The 25,381-nt window shown below is 42.3% G+C and overlaps 2 protein-coding genes across 5 annotated transcripts in view; one reads left to right on the top strand and one right to left on the bottom strand.

The window, feature by feature from the left end:
• KIF16B (kinesin family member 16B) overlaps positions 1 to 11,585 on the bottom strand; it is a 130,461-nt gene extending 118,876 nt beyond the window's left edge. The window contains exon 1 of the mRNA XM_040060679.2: positions 11,509 to 11,585. Within this exon, the coding sequence (XP_039916613.1) occupies positions 11,509 to 11,555 (47 nt within the window). The 5' untranslated portion in view covers positions 11,556 to 11,585. The remainder of the gene's footprint in view (positions 1 to 11,508) is intronic.
• Positions 11,586 to 18,575: 6,990 nt separating this feature from the next.
• On the top strand, positions 18,576 to 25,235 carry SNRPB2 (small nuclear ribonucleoprotein polypeptide B2). 4 transcript variants are annotated; one of them, XM_040060368.2, is made up of 7 exons: positions 18,576 to 18,651; positions 18,918 to 18,998; positions 20,402 to 20,574; positions 22,241 to 22,381; positions 22,679 to 22,729; positions 24,238 to 24,326; positions 24,844 to 25,235. In XM_040060368.2, the coding sequence occupies exons 2-7, from the start codon at positions 18,935 to 18,937 to the stop codon at positions 25,001 to 25,003; spliced, it is 678 nt and encodes a 225-aa protein (XP_039916302.1). In that variant the 5' UTR covers positions 18,576 to 18,651; positions 18,918 to 18,934; the 3' UTR covers positions 25,004 to 25,235. The 4 variants fall into 4 exon arrangements, with proteins under 4 accessions (XP_039916302.1, XP_039916304.1, XP_039916306.1 ...); XM_040060370.2 differs by having other exon boundaries at positions 18,588 to 18,651; positions 20,437 to 20,574; XM_040060372.2 differs by having other exon boundaries at positions 18,594 to 18,682; positions 20,437 to 20,574.
• Positions 25,236 to 25,381: the final 146 nt, after the last annotated feature.

The following is a 25,381-nucleotide window of genomic DNA, read 5'->3' as shown; positions in this document are numbered from 1 at the left end:
ACATCAATAACAAGTAGTTTCAATGTAATGCTGACTGAGACCTAAAACCAGAAAAAATCAAACAATCTGACCTAGTCACACCATTCTGGAAATCCACTGTGGTTTGGGTCACTGGTACTACGTGATTACACTGTATGAAAATCACAGGTGTCTCCACAGCAGGGCAATAGCACAGCATATCCTAAGCTCCCTGAGACCAACACAGAAAAAAGGTGAATGAATCTCTCTGAACATCGATCTCCAAGTGATGCCACGGTGATGATACGGCTACAAGGCCATAATTAAATGGCTGAAGCCATGTTTACGCTAACAGGATAAAGTTAACACCTATACATTGCATATCAAGCAGCATAAGCGCAGTCAGAAGTCCTTCAGACTCAGTTTGAAAGGAGTCCTCGGGGTATCCAGTGACAGCTGACAAGGGTGGCAGCCTCCCCCTTGTTCAGGAGAGCTCTGGAGGCTCCTTGACAGCTGCCCATTTTCTTTGGCAGCACATCTTCATTATCTTCAAGACCTCTGCTATGCTGTCAAACCCAGCTGATATCAGCCAATAGATTCCAAAGCCCTAAATGAGCCCAGGCTGGCTGACAGATGAGCTGTGCCAGCTCTTGGGCTTCACCTCACTTTCAGCCAGACAAGAAAACAGCAGCAAAAACTCCTGGGGACTGAAATGAAAAGAAACAGCTTTCTAATGATCAGATTGTATTTGTCTCAGTAACAAACAGAAACTCTGCACCTATTTGGTACTTTCAAAGAGAATTTTATCATAAAGCATGCTTTGTATGGGCAAAGGGTTTTCTGATCAACAGAATCTTCATAATCTTTTAGTGCAGATTTATGATGATATCCCTGCTCCCCTTCTACAGGTTTAAAAAAAAAAAAAAAAAAAAAAAAAAAAAGCAAATTTTGAAAAGAATTAACAGAGAGAGTTCTGCCCTAGGGCTTTCTCCACTGTGCAGCTGAAACCAGAGCAATAAATCCAGTGACACAAGGGAAATCTTGTATATGGCATGAAATAGTAATAATCTCTAAGTCTATACTAGTACACACATATTGGTTCTTGTATGAAGGACAGCCTAGATTAAGTACTTTTAGCCATAAGAATAAATTTTACCAACAGCACTGAAAGCCAGCAGTTTAATATACTGCAGTAAGGCTCCTCAAATATGAACATACAGGTGTCCTTGTGCTGTCTTCTGTCAAATGATATCCGGTGTTCTTGGGAAAACTATGCACACTTGCAGTAACACGCAGAGATTGATCACTATATTAAATCATGTACCTGATCTGCTTTTTAATTCTTTAACAGTATTTTAAGTAGCTCCACCTCCCAAGAACACAGATCACAACTGGTGAGTGGCCACATATGCAAATTTTTAAACCACAAGCAACAGCTAACTTATATTGTATCTACACACACCAATAACCTGCAAAAGGTTTAATCTTCAATTAGAAGACTACCTCAGCAGTAACTGTCCTGCTTTGCCTGCATGCTGACCAGGTTCAGTAATGGCCCTACCAGCAGGGACTAGTCCTGCACAGCTAATGTTTAAGACAGCAACACGTGAATCCTCTTCTTACCCATTTCCGATAGCAGCCTTTAAGAAAATGTAGCAAAACCCCATCTTTGGCAGATGCAACACAAAATATAACCTCAAACACAACAGCTGATATCAATGACATTCTGTAATTCTCTTGTAACTATTATACCACTACTAAGGTTATCTAGGACTCCTGGATCTCAGCCCCTGTGATACTTTGTGTACTTGTTTTTAATATCTTGTTTCTTCCAATTCGTTCTTTTATCCCTACTATCTCAAGTCAAAGACAGTATTGTCTTAATCTCTTGTGTACAGCAAAACATGATTCAGAAAATCCGTTTCCCTGCAGTGCTCTTGTCTTTTGGGGTAGGAAATCCTCAAATTAAAAATTCTGGGGAGAAAAAAAATCGTGCCTGACTTCATGGCTCTTTTAGCTCCTCAAGTAATCCATAAGTCTTTTCTACTGTCATTTTTTTCCTTTACTGAGACACACAGAAACACTCTGGACTGAACAACAAATGAGTTCAGTTATCTGAGTACAAGTATCTTTCCAATGTATAATCAAACAGAAAAATTATGGGCGCACTCCAAGTTTCTGCACCTCACTATTGCCTCGTATTTACAACAAAAAAACTCTTTGGAGAAGAGTCTTCATAAAAGTTATATTTGAAGGGTCTGATTCTTCAAAAATAAGAACTTCAGCCCATCAGCATTTAAGATGCTGAGCACCATCTATGCATTTTCTGTTAAATAATTCTGAAAAATCCTCACTCAGTAAATAAACCTGGCTTTGTACCCATGGGCTCTGCAAAACAGAGTACTTTGCTCTTCAATCAGCTCACCAACAATACTTGCTTTTCAGACACTCAGACTTCTAAGATACTTCAAGTCCAAGGGCTCAGTTAGGTTAGAAGAGCTGAGTGCTAATCCCATTTATTTCATAACTAGCATTAATTTCAAATAAACAAAGCCTTAAAAACAAACAGACTCACCTTTCTCTTGCTTCGATTCATCAGGAAAACTACAATTCAGAGAGACTTGTGCATGGTTTTTTTTCTTCTGGTCTCAGGGAATTCTCAACAAAAAGCAGGAGTTAAAAGGATTTTATTGTTCATCATTTCAGCGATGTAACATGCCTAGGTAACCTGGCAACATGTTTGATAATACTAAAATAAAGGACTTGAAAAACACTATTCAAAAACTAGGCTTTTAATTTTATTCAAAATGCTTAAGACCAGAAAGTTTTGGGGATTGCAAACTGTAAATGAGGCCAGTAATTTCAAAATTATCAAAATACACTGCCCCACGTGTCCATCCACACTGCCACTGTGCTCCAGCCCTGCTAGCACTGGAAAGTCTTTGTTCTTCAACACTATAGAGGGAGACAGACAAACGAGGATTACCTCGTTTGTGACAAATCCACACGCTTGAAAAACTTGTGAAGTGTTTCCATTAATGCATTAAAGAGGACACAAAAACATGCACATGGAAGGAGAGGCTGCAAGCGGGTTTACAGGTGACTTCTGATGGTTTATTGAAAATTAACTCACTTCCAGCTACTCTTCAGTTAGTGGGAATCCAGGACTTGGCTGAAACTCATTAGTGGAGCTTCTTCTGCAGCAGACAAATCTGCTCCACTTTTACTGCTCACCAACACAAGGATAAAACTCTGCACTTAGGGACTCTCCCACCTGATCCATCTCCTTTGATACATGAGAAGAGCAAGACCCACTTTCAAAGACTGCATACCCCATTTTTTCTCACTGCTCTGTATAAAGCGGTGCACAGACCACTGAAGAAGAGGTCTGAGATAGAATGACAAGCACAGGAGCTACTTAACAGTCAACCAGGTCTAATCTCACCTTCCCACTGCAACAAGATTTCCTCTAATGACTTTCTTAAAAGGTATTAGCTCTATCCAACTGCCGGAGCTTTCATTCCCCTCAGGGGATTCTTACACAACCTGCACTATCTCACCAGCAGTAATTCCTTAGATACTGTTTAAGCTGATCCATTATTAGCTTCATTCCCTTACTCCGGAGATATTAAGAAGGAGCCATAACTAAGTATTTAATTTCTCTTTTTGTCATTTAAGCCCTGAAAATATGTCTAGATTTGCATCTCCTAACCTATTCTGATAGTCACAACACAGAATACACATGTAGCTTGATAGTCTTTGAATCAAGGAATCACATCGTTTTGGTTGATTTTTTCCAATGTAATTCAGATAACAAGGTTCCAGAAACAGGATTTTATGAGATAGTAACACAGGGCCTTGCTGGGGGAAACACTAACCACAGCTTCAGTGTTTGGCTCTGAAATGTATTTGCAAACAAGGGTTACAGTGAGAGTGCAGCACACTTCTAAATTCAAATCCACTGTTTCTAAGCAGAAAAGTTTCAAAAATTAACCACCATAGAAGGGGAAAACAAGTCATTAACATTCAAAGACCATATACATCAGCACAGGTGAGAAACTGTACAGAAACTAAGACCAGAGAGTGCTGGCGTTCTCTAGTGCTAAGCCTCTAAAGATTCAGCTCCCTGAGTTTCTCTAACCCCTCCGTTTCAGCTCCCTTGAGCACTGCTGACATCTGCTATCATGGAAAAGCCTAAGGAGAGTCCAACAAATTTCTCTACAATATCCTGACTTGTGACATCCAGATTCCCAGTCAATTCTCATCCTTGCTGATAGCTTCTCTATTTGACTGGAACTTCTTATTTTAGCAAAGGACACTCATCTCAAACCCTGCTCCTCAACCCAGCTGTCCAGTACTGTGTTTTAAGCACGTGGTTAGACCACCTTCAATTTATGCTCTTCAGAAGAGCAACTATTCTGCTTTACACTTCCAGTATTCTCCTTAAACTCCTGAGTAAAATAACTTGGGTGTTTTTTTCCTCACCTCCCAACTGCTTCTTCCATTCCTACATAAACAGACCTGAACTATTTATCTACCGTTATTTACTGCTCTTACACAAAAAAACCAAACCAAAACAAACAAACAAAAACCCCCCAAAACAACAACCACAAAAAACCACCTCAAAATAGATTGATTATAAGATTTCTGACAGCTCTTATACTTACATATGACAACTAAGACTTTTCTGTAAGGCCAGCAGGCTTTTTTTTTTATTTTCTAGTCCTTCAAGTCAATGCTCTGCAGTGAGCAAGCTGTCACTTCTACTTCAGTTGCTTCAACAGCAGGTTTTTCAGCCTTTCCTCATTTTTTTAATGATCTGTCTACAGCCTTATAACCCAGCTTACTACATACTTTCTCAAATGTATCATCTGCGTAGATACCATTTAAAGGACTCTCACAATATACAGCAAACACTGCCACCTCAATTCCACCTTCATTCCAGAACCACAGACAGCAGTAACAACAGCCAAACTACCATCTCAGAGACTTTTATAATCCTCAAGGGCATTTTTACCTAATCACAAATGTTTATGTCATAATTTATTGTCCATACACATCCTCACCACGTCTGACATCAAGCACCACCAAAACCAGGGACCAACAGTCCCTGCAGAAGAGCTACACCTGCACGTCCTACCCACCTCTCTTTACGCTCAAGTTTTACACCTTGAACACGTGGCCACACAAAAATCACGTCATTTCACCTACAGGGTAGAACACGGATCCGATTCCCCACTTTGTAACCCACAACTGAACAAGTACTAGGTAGTCATAATTAAGGAGAGATGACGTGGACATTGTCAGGCTGACGTTCACTCCTCTGCTCCTAACTGTAGTAGAAGACCTATCCTCAGAAGATTCATGACCATACTGTAGCACAGAACTTTTCCTACGGTTCGTTCCTTTTGAAGAGGTGAGAGATAGACAGTAAAAACATTTCTTGATGTATCTTACAAAACTAAGAACACTTTTTCTTTCAGATTTCAAGTGCTCTTACTATCGAGCAAGAACTTGGATCAATTTACACCACTACGCACTGAGCCAGTGCTATCAACACAAGCAGCACACTGATAAAGGGACTGATATGTACATATTTGCATAGCTTACTTTCAGGGAGAGGAATGTATCTTCGAAAAAAAGGAAAAAATCTGCTAGAGGTCATTAAATATGTTCAAGGTTCTGAACACAAAATGTGGCAAGGTGAAAAAACCACATTGAGAACAGTTAGTTCACCTTGACAACTCAGCATCAAAGTCAATTTTGACTGGATTCAAACTCAACCACATAAAAAGGTGGAGGCAAGACAGATATACATTCACCCCAGGCACACCAGAGCCTCACCCCATGCTGAAGGATCTTTCAACTTCTTTTTATAGTAGAGAAATTGTACATGACTATAAATCAAATGACAAGCACCACTATTAAAATGGAAGTTCGAACAGTTACCAGAGGAAATAGCAAACTCAGCTTGCTGATAAATGACTTATCCTCATTGGTACAGTAGTTAAGAAAGTGACAGTATTGCAACACTTGGCCATATTTAAGCTCTGAGTTATGTATCTGAGATCACTCTGGACACCTCCTAAGAGCAACAACAAGCAATCAGTGTTTGGAAACAGATGCAGTAAAAATTTCCCCATGTACTTCAGAGACGGATATGATACATAGCTGTGAGTGTCCTTCCTTCTAATCCTTCCATCGTTCCTCATTCCACCTGTGATACATTGATGTTATACACATTTTATCAAAACACTCTCTTTATACGCTTATGAAAATTAAAAATGTACACAGTACCTTGAAAAAGAAAATATACAGTAACTCACACTTTAAATTTATATTTTATGAGACACCAAGTCATTCCCTCTTCCCTGCATTGACAATCTTATAATACATTTTCCATGCATGTTTTTTGCTTCCCTTCTCAATTCTAAAAAGCATGGATATTTAATTACAAATTTCATACTCCCAGTAAGTTCCTACCTAAATCACTTGTAAACATTAAGAACGGAAATTAAGAATTCAGCTGACTCTTCACTGTTTACCTGTTTATTTCTTTTTACTGCCACAAAAACACTCCAGTCACGAGTTCCTTGTAAAACAAAACAGCTTCTTTGATATCTCTGTCCTTTGCGTTGCTCCATTAACTTGAACCGTTAAAAACTCTGCTACTAATACTACAGCCTGGATTGTGCAAGCGGTTATTTTTAAAGATAAGATATTGGTTGTAAATTTCCCAAGGCAATCAGCTCTGCATGCACAGGAGTTGCTTAGACTTACAGGCATAACCAAGAAGTTATCCAAGAGGGCCAACCTGACATCTAATGAATAATCACATAGGCTGTATTTGTGGAATAAGTATCAGATCTTAATCCAAACAAATCCTGTCTCTAAGCAATAGAACATATTTTCTCTGTCTCCCCACTATGAAATAGAAAAGCTTTTAATCTTCATGCCATAATTGTGAATGGCTGCATAACCACAGAGAGCACTACAGTGTCTGACAGGTACTTCTGCCATCCCCATTGGTCACTTCTGTTTGGAGAGCAAATCCAAGGAGTGTGTGTGTGCAGGAGAAAAAAAAAACAAACAAACCTGATCATTTAAACATGAAATCAAATTAGAATTCCTATTTCATTATATTTCCAGTAAGAAGAGAGCTGTGAAAAAGGCTCTAGGTAACTTATTTAAATGAACATCTCAAAATGCTGAGAGCATTGGGTAAGCACAGGGAAGAACTTACAGCAGTGCACACCCAGGTTCTGATGTCAGCTGCATCTTTGCAGGTAAGGACAGCACGTGACTCTCATTTAGTTTGCTCAGCCAGATAAATATAATAATTAGTTTATAAATATACAAGAAACAGACGAAAAGGGTTAAAAATCTGAAAAAGCTTGCATCCCTCTATTCATGAATTAAAATACAAACAGATCAGAGCTATCAGGGTAGAAATTGAGAGCTGCAAGAATTAGCGGCAACATTTGGAAGAATCGAGTTGATATTTCCTTTACTAAGTAACAAAACATTTTTTTCTTATTTGGCACATTTTAGACGGTTTTATTTAACTGACTGTCCTGGGATGATTCATAACCATAATGTATCCCATAACATCTGAGCCCAGAAATCATTCCGGTATCTTTAAGACCCTGCAGCAGGGAATCTCGGCGAGGGGGAGGAGGAAGTTGGCTTTTGGAGCCGGCGGTTTTTAAAAGCTGCCCGCCCACGTTCGTATCGCGGCTCCGCACGGCGTGCTGTTTGCTCCACGGGCGGCTCGATTTTTGCTCGGGCAAAGGGGTTTTTTCTTTCTTTTCTTTCTGGGATTGGAAAAGCTGCGGTGGCGATCTCTGGGGCTGCCTTGAGGGCGAATTCCGCAGCTTTCCGTCCCAGAGCCGGAGGGAGCCACTCCAGCCCAAGCTGCCATTAGCCGCGTCCGGCCGGGAGGGGAAGCGACACCGAGTGTCCCCAGCGCAGCTGCCCCGCCTGCCGTGCGCGCTGTCCTCTGCCTTGCCCTGGGAACATGGGACGAGCCATCGGGCCTTCCTCTGCTGCTGGAACTGTGCCATGAACTCCCTGCCTTTCCTCACGCCGTGTCGTCTCTCTGTTCCAGTGGGGTGGTGAGGATTAGCAGTTATTTACTTTTTCTTCCTACCTGTTGGCATCCTGCTTGTTAATAAACTGTGGGTTTTAAGCTTTCCTCTATTACTGTTCATTTCTTATTGGTGAAAAGGGATTATTGGAATCCTAAAGGCGATAACTCGTTCCAGCACGACGACCTTTAAATTGTCTCAAACCAAGGCACTGAGAAAAGTGTAAAAGTGGCTTCCAGGAACACTAATTGAATTCTGATTTACATAAGGAAGAAACATGACACGAAACGGAAGCAAGAAAATACTACTCTCTCTTTGTTCTTTGAAAACAGATGATCATAAAGCAGTGCGTTTATTTGAACTGTGCAGATGCTATGCATAATACAAAGCAGAGAGTCAGAAATAGGTGAGGCTTATCAGGATCCCAGATATCACACTATGCAGAAGACAGCAGCTAGTGACCAGTCACCTAAAGTCATCTGCTCAGTATGCGAGTAAACAGTGCCTCAAACCTGATTATACTTCTCAACAATCCCATCTTATGAATGCTCCTAGTGACTGTGTTGGAAAGTGAACCTTAGAAATCATGGTGTCTAAATACAGTACCTTGTCAAAGCAAAACACATCAAACACCCAAGCTCACTCCCCTGCTGATTTCTATCTGATAACAAAAACCAAGGCTTTGTCCACCTGGCAGGTTTTTGCTGCCTTTACAGAACCTTACAGCTATAAGCACATGACAGACTTAAAGGCTGTCGTGGCAATTCAGTGTTGAATGACAGAAACCAAATAACAGCTGGAGACTCACCAAGCAACTGAACTTCATAAGCTCATGCTACCACCGGTTTCAAAGCAGTAACTGTAAAGCCATTAGACATACTTTTATTACATTATGCAGAGATACAGACAAAAGATTTCAGTGTAATATCTGTAACACAATTTGGGATGATACTCCAAGAATTGTTAAGGACTTTTAACACCACCACTGAAATGAACAAATTCTTTCAGGTGAAGTCAGAGCAAACAAAGACTAAAAATAAATTACAGAAGAAGAAGAAGAAAAGTGTTAGCTAAGCAATGGAACAGTAAATAATCCTTAAAGCACCCTCTCCCCATCAGGCTTCATTCCAAAATCCATGTTCATGACGTATTACACAATTAGTAGTGCTGTGACACCACATGGTCCAACTGCTCCCTAATGTAGGAGTCTTCCTATAACCATTCATCACCTGTGCCTTCACTAATTAAAAGTGACTCATGAAATAAACTGCATTATATTATTAAACTTCAAACAAACCAAAGCAAATTTAATTAAATTTACCTCCATACGGCATCATGTTAAGGATTTTGAAATTAAATGCTGGAGAAAGAACACATGGTTGTAAAGTTCCTTTGAATGGGCAGAAAGACCTTTCCTCTGTAAAATTCTCCAGGGACCCAAAAAGGCAAAGCGAGCACAGCTGATGGAAGACATGTGCAAGGAACACTTGCCAAGGTATCCCTGCCTTGGCACAGGGAGTGGACTAGATGATCTCCAGTTGCAACTTCCAACTCTTAACAATTCTGAGAAACCACTAAGAAAAATATGACTGCTGCTCCTGGCTTACAGTTCACCATGCCTTTCCTACTGCTATAGGAAAAGCCATTGGATCCTCTCAGGCTTAGGATCTCACTTTCACAAAACACAGCAGGAGCCCAGCAGTGACTGATAGAGAGGAACACCAGTGATCCCAGTGCTGGGTCCCACACCAAACACAACCGTGCCTCTGGGAAAACAAACAAACAAACAACATCCCAGGGCACTAAATCCAGCTTCCTTATAATGTTTCATAAACATCTAACATCATCCCATAAACTCAAAGGTTTTAGCAACTTAAACTCGTAGGCTCTTCAGTCTGCAGTCAGACACAAGGTTTCTGAGCAAGCTTGCTTGTTGCCACACAGCTGTGACAAAGACCATTTCCTCAGCTTGCCCCTTGGACCACACCAGGTGGTCTGCCCTGCTCTTAGGTTTGCCCTTTTCCATTGTACCACCAACCGTTTTCATCATTTTCTTGGAATGCTCAGGTCCAGCCCCATCCAGTAGACACACCAGGTCCAGAGTCTCTGATATTCCTTGACCTTCCTTACACTTGCAAGCTTCCACTCACAGGTTACAGGTCTGTGCTTCCACTGCCTATCACAATTACCAGCCTTCTCTTCTGCCATGTGCTTTCCGTTTCTGTGCCTCTTTTGTCTCTTAGTAGATCACAGGTACAGTCCTCCAGCAAAAACTTCTCCATGCTTACCTAAACATTGCACATAACAAGTCTTATTAATATCCTGAAGACCTGTGCTAGCTGCTGTCAGAGATTCTTGGAGGAAAAGTGGAGTGTGTATACGGAATAAATTTTAAAACGTTTAAGAACCATATAGTTAGACCCGAGGGAGACGGCAGGGGGGATGCAAGAGGGTGTGACAAGATTATTCACCAACCCCCAACCACTCAGCTCCATCCGCCTGAATTATTCAAAACCAACCTGCGGTATTTTCCCCTTCCTACCTTCATCAGCTCTATTTTCATAAGGTTTGTCTTTCCCTCACTGAAAACAACAAGATATTGAGCGGCTTTCAGAACGTGAAAATACACCTGAATCAGATCAAGTGAGAGGAACAGTGGGAGCCTGATGGGCTGCCCGTGCTTTAAACCACTTTTCCTTTGAACTGGCTGCATCGCTTCAGAACAAGGGAAGAGGGAGAGCACCGGCAGTAGAATCGGATCGTTTTCCACATATGGTTCTTAAATTAGACCATTAACTCTATCGTGCACATTTCATGAAAGAAAAATGCTGTTTATTTCCCAGACACACCTCGGGAAGTGGGTGGTGAACTCCTGTCCATACAATAAATAAACAAACTGCCTGGTTTATATATATAGACCTATCTATGTATCTATATAGATAGATATATACATATTTTGAGCATAAGCTGATAACCTTTAACCATAATGGCTCCAAATGAACTAGACAACAATTTCTCTCACTCAAGCAGGTAGAAAAGGCTGCTGTTTCCGGATAAAGTAGGTTTCTTTCACATTTTGGAAGCCTGACTATATATCCTTGGCAGGTCCCTCCTCTCAAAAGAGTTTTCTGCCTTCACCAGAGTAACTTTTCCGTCAGTACAGAGGGACCAAAGCAGTGCTTCAGCCCATGACAGAGTGAACTTCCCACGCAAACACCCGCTCCTCTCCGCTTCACCCGGGAACCACTTCCCAACCTCCCGGGGAGGAGAAGCGCTCCCAGCAGCCGCTCCTGCTGGGCAGAGCGGCTCAGCCGAGCGCCGGGAGCCCCCGAATTCCCGGCAGGGCTCCGCCTCCACCGTGGCTGTCACCGCCCGCAGAGCCGGGACACGGCTCTCCTCGCACCCCTCGTGAGCGACACCGCTCCCGGAGCGAAGAAGAAGGCCGCGGCGGCCCCTCACTCACCTGCGGTTCATTGGCCGCACTCGCACGGCCACCTTCACGGAGGCCATGGCTCATCCCCGCCGGTCCGAGCTGTCCCCGCCCGCCGCCGCCGCCGCCGCCGCGCCCCGCCCGCCGCCGGCACCGAGCGAGGCCGCCCCCAGCATAGGCCGTGTCGCTATGGCGACCGCCGCCCTGCCCCAGCGGGCCCTACGGCGGCCGCGCAAGGACATAACGCCCCGCGCCGTTCGCCTGCCCGGCCGCGCTGGGGCGGGGCGGGAGGAGGAGGAGGAGCGGACACGGGAGGAGGAGGAAGGCCGGGAAGGGGAGCTTTAAGGAGGCTGTGGTGGGCATGTGGGAATTTCTCCATAGGGCCATCCACCGCGGTATATTTATTGGAGAAGTGCATGCTCCTACGCATACATATGTGTATATATATACACACACACACACGTGTATATATATACATATATCACAGAATCTCAGATTCATTTCGGTTGGAAAATGAGATCATCGAGTCCAACCTTTGGCTAAACACCACTGTGTCAACCACACCAGGGCAGGTCCAGTCTTCCCTTAAACACCTCCAGGGACGGTGACTCCGTGGGCAGCTCATTCCACTCTCTAATCATCCCTTCTGTGAAGAAACTTCCTGAAGTCCAACATGAACTTCCCCTGCTGTGGCTTAAGACTGCAAAGGGGTCAACCCTCACCTGGCTACAACCTCTTTTCAGGAAACCACTTGTTTATATATGCACATATGCAGATAGATAGATAGATAGATAGATAGATAGATAGCCTTCTATAAATATATTACTCCCCATTATACATAGAGAGACCTTTCTATATATGGGGTTATATATATTTAATAGAGAGAGCATATATATAATATATATCTATATATGGAGAAGAGAGCTTTGTATTTCTATTTATCTACGTATCTATCTGTCATTATTATCTATGTGTATCTATATGTTTCTACATATATCACAGAATTGTTAGGGTTGGAAGGGACCTTTGAAGATCACCCAGTTCAAGGCAGGGTCACCCAGAGCAGGTGACACAGGAACACATCCAGGTGGGCGTGGAATATCTCCAGAGAGGGAGACTCTGCCCACCATGGGCAACCTGTTCCAGTGTCCTGCTGGCATCTCATCAATACAAACACGAATCTCATCAATACAGACAAATATCACTGCGCCAAGAGGAGGCTGCCAGACTCTTTTCAAGGGTTCCCGGTGACAGGGCAAGGAGCAATCACCACAACCTAAACCACAAGAAGCTCCAGCTTAGCATGAGGGACTTCTTTACTCTGAGGGTAGCAGGACACTGGAACAGGTTGCCCAGAGAAGTTGTGGATGCCCCATCCCTGGAGGTGTTCAAGACCAGGTTGGAGCTCTGAGCAGCCTAGTCTGCTGGAAGGTGCCTCTGCCAATGGCAGGGGGTTCAAAGGAGATGATTTCTAGGGTTCCTTCCAACCAAAAAATTCTGTGATTCTATGAAATAAATATTTTATTTGGTGCTGTCAGTGCCAAAACTACACCCAGGATGGAGACACTGTTTAAAATGCTGTATGAACATAGCTTCATTCAAGCCATTAAGCTGTTGACAAGCCAAAAAAAACCCATTTGCCAAGACACAGAAGAAAACACCTCAACTTTGGCATGACTCCTATAGACAATGTATTGTCTCCAAAAAGAGGAAGTGATAAGAAATGAGATGTGACAGTGAAATCATCACCTGACAAGCAATTAGCATTAATGGTAAGCGAGATCTCACAGATGAACAACCTGAACCTGACCTGGGAAAAGGAGAGCAAAAAAGGGAAAGTGAGAGACAGAAAGACCCCATGTTTACAATCCAGAGGTGTGCAGGAAGAACCAGGGTCAGAGAAACAAAGCCAGGACAAAAGAAATTTAGAGGATGATTGAGTGTTGGAGGTGGTCAAAGAGGATAGGGTGGAAGGCTATCAAACACTGACATGACATGACAGCTGAGAAGCAGGACAAAAAGAGATGCCATGGGGCTGGAGAAAGGAGAGGATGAAGAAAGAAGGCATAAAAGTGATGTCCCCAGCAGTGCAGAGATCAACTGAGAGATGAGGTGACATTTGAATGGAGAGTCAGGTTCGAGGGGTGGTTTTATAGCAAACCAGAAACTATTACGTGTTCAATTTTCTCAAGAAAGAGGAGGAATGAGAACAACAAGGGGCCAGGGCAAGGGGTTAGAAAGTCTGACTGGTGCAGCAGCAGCAGCTTAGAAGAAGGAGGAAGAAATATTGGGCCATGTAGGAAAGATGGAGGAAGGAACAATAAGCGAGAGAGGGAGAGAGCAGAGCACATTGCAGGAGATCCAGGAGGCTTTCAACAGCCAGACAGGACCTCTGACCTGCAAGTCAGAGATTAAAAACTCCTCTGAAGTTTTGGAGATGGAAAAGAAAGTAGTGAATTTCTAATGTGGATTTTTTTTCCCCTGAGGTTTTCAGTGATATGAAAGGACAAACACGGGGTAAAGATGCAAGGAGGGAGACAGCTTGTGGTGCTGAGATAAACTCCAGGGGTAAGAGAGGAAAGTCAGAAGTTTTGGCACCAGCGTGAGAGTATCTTGTACCACAGATCACAGGAGCACGAAAAAGAAGGAAAGGGATCAGCTCTGCCATGCCAGAGAGGTGTTATAGTGGGAGAGAAAGAACAGGGGTGCTGGGAAATCACAGAAGTAGCAACATTTGCTTAAAAATCGGCCAAGGACTGGGTCACCCCGGTGAGCACTGGAGCTGACACACTGCAGCAGCCAAACATGCAAGCAGGGCAACCCCCACCAATGCACTGGGCAAACTGATTAAAGCCTGCTGAAAACTTTATAGAGGACTCTGGGAGATGTGCAATAAGCTGTCAAGGAATAGCAAAAACACATTAGAAAAATATAAAAATAAGCTAAAAATTGTATAAGAGGAAAAAAATACACGCTTGCATAACAGATAAAAGAATAAAAGCAATGGTAAAAGCAGCGTATTAAATAATCAAGAGTATAAACTGCCAGTAATAAATGTCAGCTGAATGTGTGGAGGTTCTTTTCTTTCAGATCAAGCAGCAATACAGTCTAACATCTTTTTAGTGGTTACAAAACAGCCTTATTAAATGAAGTGCAGTGCATTTTCCCCCCTTCTGTGTGGCGTTTTTGTTTGTCTCCCTGCCTACTACTGGGTGTTTTATTGTCCCCCAAACGGGGCCAGCCAGGTTCATTTTCTGAGTGGTCACAATTAATTCAGGTGGTTCGAGTGAAGCTTTGCCAAGCTCTAATCAATACGAAATTTGTCCTGCATTGTCCATTCTCTCTGCTTTGTTACTTTGCAGAGATCACGTATGAAGAGCCAGCAAACAATGATCTGTAAATCCCTGTGGACTCCTCAGCTTTGGGCAACAGCAGCTAGTCCAACTGCTCAGCTAATCCTGATTTATAGGGAGCAATTCCTTCCCTCTCACACCTTTCAAGTGAATATAGATCGCCAAGTTGTTCACCCAGCAAAGAACATTTTCTGTTTTTGATGTGAGCCTTCGTGTATACTGACTTTGCAAGTGCTCAGTTTGTACTTGCTAGGAGATTTCCTTATTTCCTGTCACTTTGTTCATTGTCTGTCCGTGCTCCAATGTTTAGTGATTTTGTATTACCTTCTCCCTGACACAGCAGAAGAGATCGGTCAAAGGCCACAGCAAAAACACTGCAGACAAATCCAGCCCTGCCACGAAACATTTGCACTTGTGTTCCTTTCCACCATGTGGGTTCAACTGAGATGAAAATATTTCTATACTGATACACTGGAGTCACTTTGCTTATCCCACAGTCTTCCTACGGGAAGTAACAGCCATGAAAACTGTGAAGCATCACCGTGTGTGGACCCAATCAAGGCCGTGAGGAGGGCATGAAGCTGTGATGCTTCCACCGTACACAGCTCTGGGTTATTTATACCTCGGGGAACTTTGTTGAGTGTAGACAAGGAAGATGAAGAAATAACCCCCCCTTGACTTTATTAGAGGACTCATAATAAACAGCAGCAATAACAATGAAATGCTGGGTTCCCCTGACATTAAGCAAAGGGCAGGAGGGGGGAAGTGGTGGCTGCAAAGTTGCTTTAAAGAACCCTGTGCCCTTTGTTTTGTTTCTCCAGGTACCCATCCAAGCTGAAAGGGTGTTCCCAGCCCATTATATTGGTGCTGAATCATAACTGGTTATTTAGGGGCTGCAGGTACTCTTTCTAATAAATTTGAAGTCATTTTTACAATACTTGAAGCCTTCAGGGACTTAAATAACTAACATAAATGACCATTTCAGTGAATATGAGAGCATTATACCTCTGTTTGGGGATCAAGGAAACAGAAGTAATCCAAATAAACCTTAGGGAAGCAAGGAGGAATGAGTGTCACCTCTGAAATCCCATCTGAGGAGCTGGAAAGATGCCTTTTTTTCTGCCTTTTTGGATTCAAATTCTGCAAGAGTAAATTAGCTGTCCTTAAAGTGATTCTGAGCATGTATAAGTGTGGCGTGCTGTGCTGGATGAAATATAGAAGCCATTAATTCTTCCTTACTTTGTGTCAGGTTGACAGGTTTTTGTATTTGTTTTTTTTAGAGTGTCTTCTCTGTGGGCAGTTGAAGGACTTTTATTTTAAAAAACAATTTATAAAATGTCAAGATTTTTGATTCTGTGAGACCAATTCCTTTATCTGCCTGGATTTAATAAAAAATAATCCATGTTTTTCTTGATTTATTTCCTACATTCTCTGGAATCTGTAATAATGTTCATTTTTTTTTTCCTGAAATATTACTGAACCAAGAACTCTACCTAATATTCCTGCTTCTTTACAAAGAGATGGCCTGCCCCAATATAATTTATAGCCTAAGCAAAAACTACTTCATTGATTATGAAGCAGTTCCCCTGCAAGGACTCCTTTTCTATATGTAAACTTTTGCAACTTCAAACTGTTTCTTTCTGAAAAAATAATTAATAGAAATGAAGTCATGCAGCCTCCAAAATTATTCAAAAAAATTCAAGGGCTCCAACCTCGATCTCTGCTGTTTGTTCTGAGGCAGCACTGCTTGCAGTTGTTTTCAAAGCACCTTCAAGAAACTACACTCAAAAAAAAAAAAAAAAAAAAAAAAAAAAAAAAAAAAAAAACCTACCTTTTCAATACTGGAACTGAAAACAAATATTACCTAAGGAATGTTTACAGACATTCTGAAGTTTCTGCGTTCTGCAGCGCTGCATCCAGCTCTGGGATCCCCAGCCCAGGAAGGACATGGGGACTCGTGGGGAGAGTCCAGAGAAGTGTAAGGAAAATTAATCCACGAACACCAGAGGTTTATGTCCAAAAAGGAGACAGAGGACATTTCCATGGGGCATTTCCCCTGGGGTCTCTCAGATTTTCGGAGGATGCAGCCTCCTTTTTATCCCAATTTCCCGGCCGCATTTCCCTCTCTCTTCCCCCATTGGCTGAGGTACTTGAGAGGCATAGACTTCCCAAAATGCCTAAGTTTCCCCTTTTAATGTATAACCCCCCCTAATTTTTAATTCTTATGGGATTTATGGGTTGTCCCCATTGTTACTTTCATCTTTCAATATCCAATTTCATTTATAAACAAACCTACGGTTTGTTTGTGAAGGCAAGTGTTTCTTTTCCATCCATCAATCAGTAGAATCCTTCCCATTGTTTCTCTTACTCTCAGTGCTAGTTTTCATCTACCAGCAGACCCAGGGCTTGTTTGTAAAGACAAATCTTGTCATTCCTCTCAGAAGGGACACAAAGGTGGTTTGCAGGATGGATGGAGATTCCTCTGCTACCAGGAGAGGATGAGGGAATTGGAATTGTTCAGCCTGGAGAGGAGGAGGAGGCTCTGGTGCGACCTAACTGTGACCTTTCAGAAAGGGTTTAATTTATGAGGAGAGGTCTAATAAATAAGGCCTTATAAATAAATAGAAATCTGGAGAGCAATCGTTTACAAGGTTACGGAGTGACAGGACAAGAGGGGATGGATTCAAACTGAAAGAGAGCAGGCTGAGACCAGATATTGAGAAGAAATACTTCACTGTGAGGATGGTGAGGCACGGGCTGCCCAGAGAAGCTGTGGCACGGGCGTTCATTGTAGGAAATAAAGCTTCTAAAGATTAATTACCCATTTCAATGTCAAGTTATACCTTTGTTTGTTAAAATGTTCCGCAAACGTCTCCTAAGTTATGCCCACAGGAGGGTGGTTTTACTGGATGTGAAAAGTGCATATTATATGGCTCTACGCAAGATATTTACTATATGTGTTATGTTGTGCTAATTGTTAATGTGGTATTAATATTTTGATAGTATGGTGAATGTAGTTTTGTAGTTAAAGTGTAGTTTTTATGTACCAACCACAGGAAAATGTAAATCTTTCAAAGAAGAAAGAATTTACTACTTTCTTATCAGAAGAGACCAGCTCCTCCTGCTTCTCTCAGCCTGGTAGACGCCATAGAGATTAAAGGAAAAAAAGTGATACTAACCAGAGACAATTCTTAGTTAGAATGGAATTTATGCATTATGTATGAATTGTATGAATATTCAACAGGCTATTGCTTTTAAGAGATAATTCTTTGTTAACAGGGGTCCTTCTTCAGAGCTTGTGGCTCGGGAGAGGCACCCAGACGTCTGTAACTTTGTTTTTATTGTCTTGTATTGTCCTAACTCTAAAACTGTTCAATTTTTTTACTCTAATTCTATTTTTATAACAATCTTATTTACTATTAAGCTTTTAAAATTTTAAAACAAGTGATTGGCGTTTATCACACTGGATGACCTTTAAGGTGCTTCCAACCCAAACCATTCCAGGCTTTCCCGAGTTGCCGCGAAGAGGAAAAAAAAAACAAAAACCCCACCAAACACACACTTCTCTTTGCTTTTTACTCTATTAGGCCAGGACCGAGCCAAAACCCGGCGCAAGAAATGCCCATCTCGGCCGACAATTTATCCTTATGTGGCTTTTTCTCCCCGTTTTCTCCCCCTCATGCCATCGGCGCTATCGGCGCTCGGCGCTATCGAGCGCTCTGGGAGCGGCTTTGCCGCCTGCGCTGCGCCCCGCCGGGGCGGGACGGGACGGGACGGGACGGGCGCCATCGAGGCCGGCGGCGGGCAGGGGACGTGAGGGGAGGTGAGGGGCTCTCTGAGCATCTCGGAGCCAGGTGGGCGCAAGGAGGGGCTGCCTCGGGGTTCCGCTCCCTGCAGTTCCTGTCCCGCCGTGGCAGCTGTGGCCCGCCCGGGAAGGGCAGGAGCGGGGCGGGTGTGCGGCCTGCGCAGACAGAGAAAGGAGCCCGCCGGGCTGGCGGTGCCGCTGCCCGCGGCTGGGAGGTGCGGCCGGCTTTAGGAGTTGTCGCGGCCGGGAGTCGCTAACGCCTCCCCTGTGTGCTCTGCCCGCAGGCTAGTTGCCGCCGAGAATGGACATCAGGCCGAACCACACCATCTACATCAACAACATCAATGACAAGATCAAGAAGGAAGGTACGCGCGGCCGGCGGTTCGCCTCTGGAAAGGGGAGGTTGTCCAGTGGGGCCCGGGCAGGCAATTGCACGTGGCACTTGTCTTACAGAGCGGCTTTTAGGAGCTCCCGGAGGTCTCTGAAGGGCCGAGCTCTCGGCAAACGCCTCTCCTAATGGAACAGTTGTTCAAGGAATTAAATGCACCTTCCGCTAGATCAGGTTGCTCAGATCTCCCTGCAGCTCAGTCTTGGACGCTTTCAGGGATGGGGAGTCTTCAACCTGTTGAGTGCCTCACCATCCTGACAGTAAAGAATACTTCCCCAATATCACAGCTAAGCCTCCTCTCAGTTTGAAGCCGTTCCCCATTGTCCTGTCGCTCCAAGCCCTTGTAAATAATCCCTCTCCATCTTGTAGGCTCCCTTCAGGTATTTCAGGAAGGCCATAGTTAAGGCACTCCCAAGTCTTCTCTTTTCCAGGCTGAACAACCCCAAAAGTCTCAGCCTTTCCTCATAGGAGAGGTGCTCCATCCCTCTAATCAACTCGGTGGCCTCCTGAACTTGCATCAACAATTTTTAGGGAAAGTGTTTTGATAGAAAACCTTTTGTTAATTAAAAAAATACCACACTATGCTCAGTCAGGAGCAGGGGGAGAAAGTGACAGTGGACTGGTAATACCAAGTGTCAACAGCAATAAAGGAGAGGCAGCGTTCTTGCATTGCTAAAATAGTTTAAATGTAAGGGTTTTGTGTTAGAATGATTGCACAGTACAGATTTTTTATTTAGCTTGATTTGGATAGGACTAGGGTTTAATTTGGCATGTATTCAGGTGATTGTAAATAATTAAAGTATAAAATCCATTGCAGCTGTAGGCTGCAGTAGTCTCATACAAAAATCACTTAGATCCAGAACATGAAAAAATGCTTCATGTGAGCGAGCAAATCAATTAAACAGATACAACCAAAATTTCCAACTTTAATTAGCCTTTAGGTAGTCACTGTTTTGCTGCATTCTTGTTTTACATTGTATCTCTTTACTGCTGCTTGTTTCACTTTGGATTTTCTGTGATTAGTGCAGGACGGCTGTCACACATCGTACTTGATTGTGTGAGGGAGTGTGTGTGCACACATGTATGAAAATACATTTTTACATCCCTGTGTGTAATCGTTACTCCCTCAGAATGGTGGACTGGATGGCACTACAACTTCTTCACTGCCTGAATCCTTGAGGTGTGAAGCCAAATGTTGCACACCAGCTTAGAAAACCTGGACAGATAAACTTGTACCCGTGTGACAGTTTTGACAAACTCATGTGTTACCTGTGTGAGCTAAAGCTCGTAAAAAACATTGTTCCCAAAGGACAGCAGACTCGGTGGAAGTGGAAATTGGCGTGTAACCTGTAGTAATCTGTTTTTTCCTTTGGTCCCCAGAGCTGAAGAGATCCCTCTATGCTTTGTTCTCACAGTTTGGTCATGTGGTCGACATTGTGGCTTTAAAAACCATGAAGATGAGAGGACAGGCATTTGTGATATTTAAAGAACTTGGATCATCTACCAATGCTTTGAGACAGCTACAAGGCTTCCCTTTTTATGGGAAACCCATGGTAAGTTACTTTGTTACCTGTGTAAAGAAAGAAAATTCTCTGATGGTGTGATACAGTGTTTTGGAAGGAACTGTGGTATGTAGTTGTTACCAAAGGATTACTCAGTCACTTCGCATCCTGGAGAGTATCTGCATTTGTGCAAGCTGGAGGGATGCTGAAGAGATTGCAGTTACAACACACACACACTTTGAATTTGGATTTCTTAATGGGGGGCTTTTGGTTTTTCTATGCTGGATTAAAGTTTTCAAGATCTTAAATACTTTCATTTTACTCCTCGTGTCTTCCATTGAACCGGTTGAATTCATTCTGTAATATTATTGACACTGGATTAGTTTTCAGTTACTTCACGTAGAGTAACATTAACTACTCTTAGATTTGTAATGAATAGCTAGAATGTGATGCTTCCTTTTTGGGGTAACAGTGAGGAGGGTGAAGATCTCCAGTCTGCTTTCCAGATGTGACCAGTGATTCCTTTTAGGCTGATGGCTAGTTCTGCTTGACTGCAGGTCACCAAACCAAGTAACTGTACTTCAGTATAACTTCAATGAAACAAATACAGTGCTGGTTGATGGAACATTATTTAGTAATGTACTTCATAACATGCAGAATTGATGTGCTTTGTTCTTGCCTGCTTGGATAATTAGGCATCTCTTAAGCCTGCAGCTGTTGATGAGGTGCAGTGATAGATGCAGATACATCAGCAGTGGGTGGGTACATTACTGCTGGCTCTCAGCTCATGGCTTTGAGCACTGAGGAGGGCAGTTGTGCTGCTGAGCCATGAGCTGTTTGCCTTAACACCTTCAGGTTCTCTCATTAAATCCTTAACACAGAACTTTGCAAGCTCAGTCCCACATTTATCCTTCAGGAGTTTTGTGCTCAGCAGAACTCAGTAAGAAATAAAAACATTAAAGCTTCATAAGCTTTCAAATGTACTTCCCTCTTCAAACATTGCCTGCAGCCTGTATACTCTAAGCACTAAACAAAAGCATTAAAAAAATCTTAAGCTCCTGTGTAGTTTTGAATTGAGGCAGTCTCTGATAGGAAAAACAATAGGATTGTGTGCATGAATAATAATGCTGCACACTGGTGTAGTTATACCTGCATCTACTTAACGTTCAGCGGTGGGAGGCCTTTGTCAAAAGAACAGCAGCATTTATGCAATCCCGTTAGGATTAAGGTGGATTCTTGCCTTTTCTGTTTAAGAAGTTTGAGTTTTGCTGAATTTACATTTCTGCAGATATCTGAGAAATCGCTGTCAAATTTTAACTCCCCTTAAAATGGGGTTGAAACCTCACAGTTTTAATAGAAGCTAGAGCCAGTTTTCTCAGATGTCCTCTGTGTAGCTCAAATGTATCTCTCTGTACATTCTACCTTGAGAGATATTAAAGAGATACTGTGAGATAAATGGAGTTCTGATTTCAATGAGTTAAAGTTAGTAATTTCCGTATTAGGGGTTTTTTTTTAGACTTCTGTAATTGTGTTCAGAGGTAACTATGAAAATTGGTTATTCCGTAAGTGTATCTACACTTTATAACAATGTTTAAATGTAAAAGGTTCCTGAAAGGAAAAAAAAAAAGTGTAAATACACAGTTAGTGTGAGTGGTGCAAAATGTTCTGTGTTATTAATTGCAGAATATGCTCTGTTTTTCTTTTTTCTTTTACAAAGCGTATTCAGTATGCAAAAACAGATTCCGATATCATCTCTAAAATGCGTGGGACCTTTGCTGATAAGGAAAAAAGGAAGGAAAAGAAAAAAGCCAAAACTCTGGAGCAGTCAGCAAATGCACCAAATAAAAAGGTTATCCAGGTAAGCTTCTTCTCTGTTTAGAAAAATAAAAACAAAACCACACAAAAGCTATTCTAAATATATTTTTTAGGACTTGATGTTGTCTTTTGTTACTTTTTAAGTCCTGAATTGGTGTCTGTTGATTATCCAGAGGTCTTGAGCATTTACTAGAAGTTGGAGGGGAGGGGGCTGGTTATGCAGTCCTTGCTGTTCCTTTTTTTTTCCTCCTTTGCTCAAACTGTAGAGAAACATGGTGATGTGTACCTGTTTATTTCTAGTGGAACATCTTTGTAAAACTATTTTGTACTTATTTGCTAGGGAGCAACACAGAATTCAGCCAATGCCCCGGGGACTACACCACAGAATCAGGTAATGTTTTTTTTATTTTGATCACTAAAAGTACTAATGCTCATAATATTCTCTGTGAATAATAATTTGTTACGCATGGAAACTTGAGGATATATTTTACAGCTTTGTTTTTGTCCTATGAGACATTTGTCTAACAGCTGCATGACAGTAAACAAAAAAAACAGATCCCTTTTTTGGTATATCTGGTTGACAGGAGATGGGAATCTGCAGTTTCTCTTTACTGTACAAAAAAACAGCAGCGCTACCCAATCAAACTGGATTCTTAGATCTGGACTGTGCTTAGTATCAGTTGAAGGATTCTCAGTTTCTTTCATTGCCAATAAATTCCCTTTAACTTACTTTGTTCTAGCAGTGAATAAGGAAAAGGAAGACAACACAGGATGCCAAAATTCCTGCCTGAGAGCTTTATTTCATGAGTTTGGGGGTTCTCTGCTCACGTTTTCTTTTTTCTCACTAGCGTCTTATTTTCCAAAGGATTGTGTGGAGCTGTAGGAGCAGCTCCCTACACTTCATTCATCTTGTCTGCTCAGTGACCTTCTAAATGATTCATGTTAGAAGTGAAAGTGGTAAAGAGCCAGGATTTGCAGGAGAGCAGCTACCATAGAAGAATTATCTTTCCTGCATCTTTCTTGAGTAGTGCCACTGCATACATAATCAACAGGGGAAAAGGTCTTGCTCCCCGGATTTTCAGGCATTTTTTGATACGTGTATGTCATTTTGCATCAAAGCACAACACTGAGTGTTTGGGTATTTCTTTGAACGTCACAAGTTTATTTTCTAATGGCACTACCTGGAAGTAGAAGGAGATTGTTCTGCTGAGGTTTCTGATTTGGCACTGCTTTGGGGATGTTTGAAGTTGGGGTGTCCAGTTTATTTTTATAATGTATTCAATTACTTGAAGATTCCAGTATCACCAGATGACTATTCAGCCTTGTCCGTGGTGGGTGGCTACAAATTCATATTAGCAGGCAAATCTGTTAAAAGACTAAAGCTCTAAATCCAAAGGGGTTTCTAATTAAGAAATTTTAATTGAGCTGTGTAATAAAACCACAGAGTTTTGGGGTTTGTGAGTTTTGATTGCCCAGAAATATTCAGTATTTTGGCAGTACTGCAGGTGAGCAGGTGTTGGCTTCCCAGTGCTTTCCAAAAGGATGTGAATCTTTCATGCATTCTACCACTGCCATGCACTTTTCTTGGAGAGCACTGCAGCCACTGCTTTGGCACCTGGATGTGAAGGGTACTGCAGTGTCAGCTCTTGACTAGTTGAGTTGAAATGTGACATCTAAGACAGTATGGTATTGTGATTTTTGTGGAAGTAAGAACCTCTCCAAATTAATATATCCTTGTAAAAGACTGCAGGGGCTCTGCCTGTGGTGAAGCCCAGATAAAATGTTGTGAGCGAAATGAAAGAAATGTGGGTCTTGGTTCAAATAATCATGTAGACAGATGCAAAGGGGCTGTGTGCAACTATTTACAGTCTTCTAAGCTTTGATCTCCTGTTGTTGCAGGTGCCTGACAACCCACCAAACTATATCCTTTTCCTTAATAATTTGCCTGAGGAAACAAATGAGATGATGCTGTCCATGTTATTTAATCAGTAAGTTTCAAATAGAAATGATTTCTTTTTTGAATTCTTCTGTAAGCTGTGTGTGTGGTTTCTCAGTTGGCAAGCTCACTTTTTAGAAACAAGTGTTTCTTCTGAAGGTGTTTCAGTTGTTTGTCTTACTGCCAAGGTCACAGATGTCAGTTCTGATGACTTGGTTCAGAAAGCAGATCCGATCGTTTTTGTAGCTGGTGTTGACTGTGTAATTTATCTGCTATCAATTTGCACTGGATTTAAGCTGGTGACTGTAATACTGAAGTCTTTAGGACAGCAGGAGCAGTTTTAAAACTGGCCAGATTGCTTCTGTATGTGTACAGCACCGGTTAAACTGCTTCCACATAATATTCCTTAATTGAGGCATAGTCCTAAGGGTAGAACGTGCAAAACCCTTCAGTTTAACTCTTTCATTAGTACCAACTCTTGCTCTAGTAGATGCTTCTGATGAGAAGCTACTGAAGAGAGATGTATCAGCGAGCTCAGAGGTGTTTTTGACTCTCACCTTCTTTCAAAGGTTTCCTGGATTCAAGGAGGTACGCTTAGTGCCGGGGCGCCATGACATCGCCTTCGTGGAGTTTGAAAACGAGAATCAAGCTGGGGCCGCTCGAGACGCTCTGCAGGGATTCAAGATCACTCCGTCTCACGCCATGAAAATCACTTATGCCAAGAAATAACTGTGTGCTCCTCTAAAGGAGCTCTGTGGATAGGTGTTTGGGTTTTTTTAAACACCGATAATCTGGTCAGCTGGCGTGTTTGCAGTTCTCTGCAGAAAACATAAGACTGGAGCGGGATTGCCACAATGACTGGGGCTCATCTAGGATTTCCACAGATCACCTGGATAGTAACTTTTTCTGTTGAAATGCTCATTTTTATAAAATAAAATATAAATATGCTGTTTTCAAGACACGTTTTTTCCCTCAAGTCTGTCTCATTACTGATTAACCTTGCAGGGCTTTATTCAGTTTAAGAACTTTTAAGATGATCCTTATTTCTCAGAAGTGAGTGCTAAAACGTAACTGTCTTTCCAGAGCAAAAAGTATGATCAGGAATGC

This window comes from Hirundo rustica, chromosome 3, assembly GCF_015227805.2.
Source record: "Hirundo rustica isolate bHirRus1 chromosome 3, bHirRus1.pri.v3, whole genome shotgun sequence".
Classification (NCBI taxonomy): domain Eukaryota; kingdom Metazoa; phylum Chordata; class Aves; order Passeriformes; family Hirundinidae; genus Hirundo; species Hirundo rustica.
The sequence above is the reverse complement of the archived record's forward strand: the minus strand, read 5'-3'. Positions and strand labels throughout refer to the sequence as shown.

Bases quoted from the DNA above. Each gene is read 5' to 3' on its own strand.
- SNRPB2 (XM_040060368.2), top strand. From the start codon at position 18,935: ATGGACATCAGGCCGAACCACACCATCTACATCAACAACATCAATGAC. The intron at 20,575-22,240 runs GTAAGTTACTTT...TCTTTTACAAAG, and splicing joins CTTTTTATGGGAAACCCATG to CGTATTCAGTATGCAAAAAC. The intron at 22,382-22,678 runs GTAAGCTTCTTC...CTTATTTGCTAG, and splicing joins CAAATAAAAAGGTTATCCAG to GGAGCAACACAGAATTCAGC.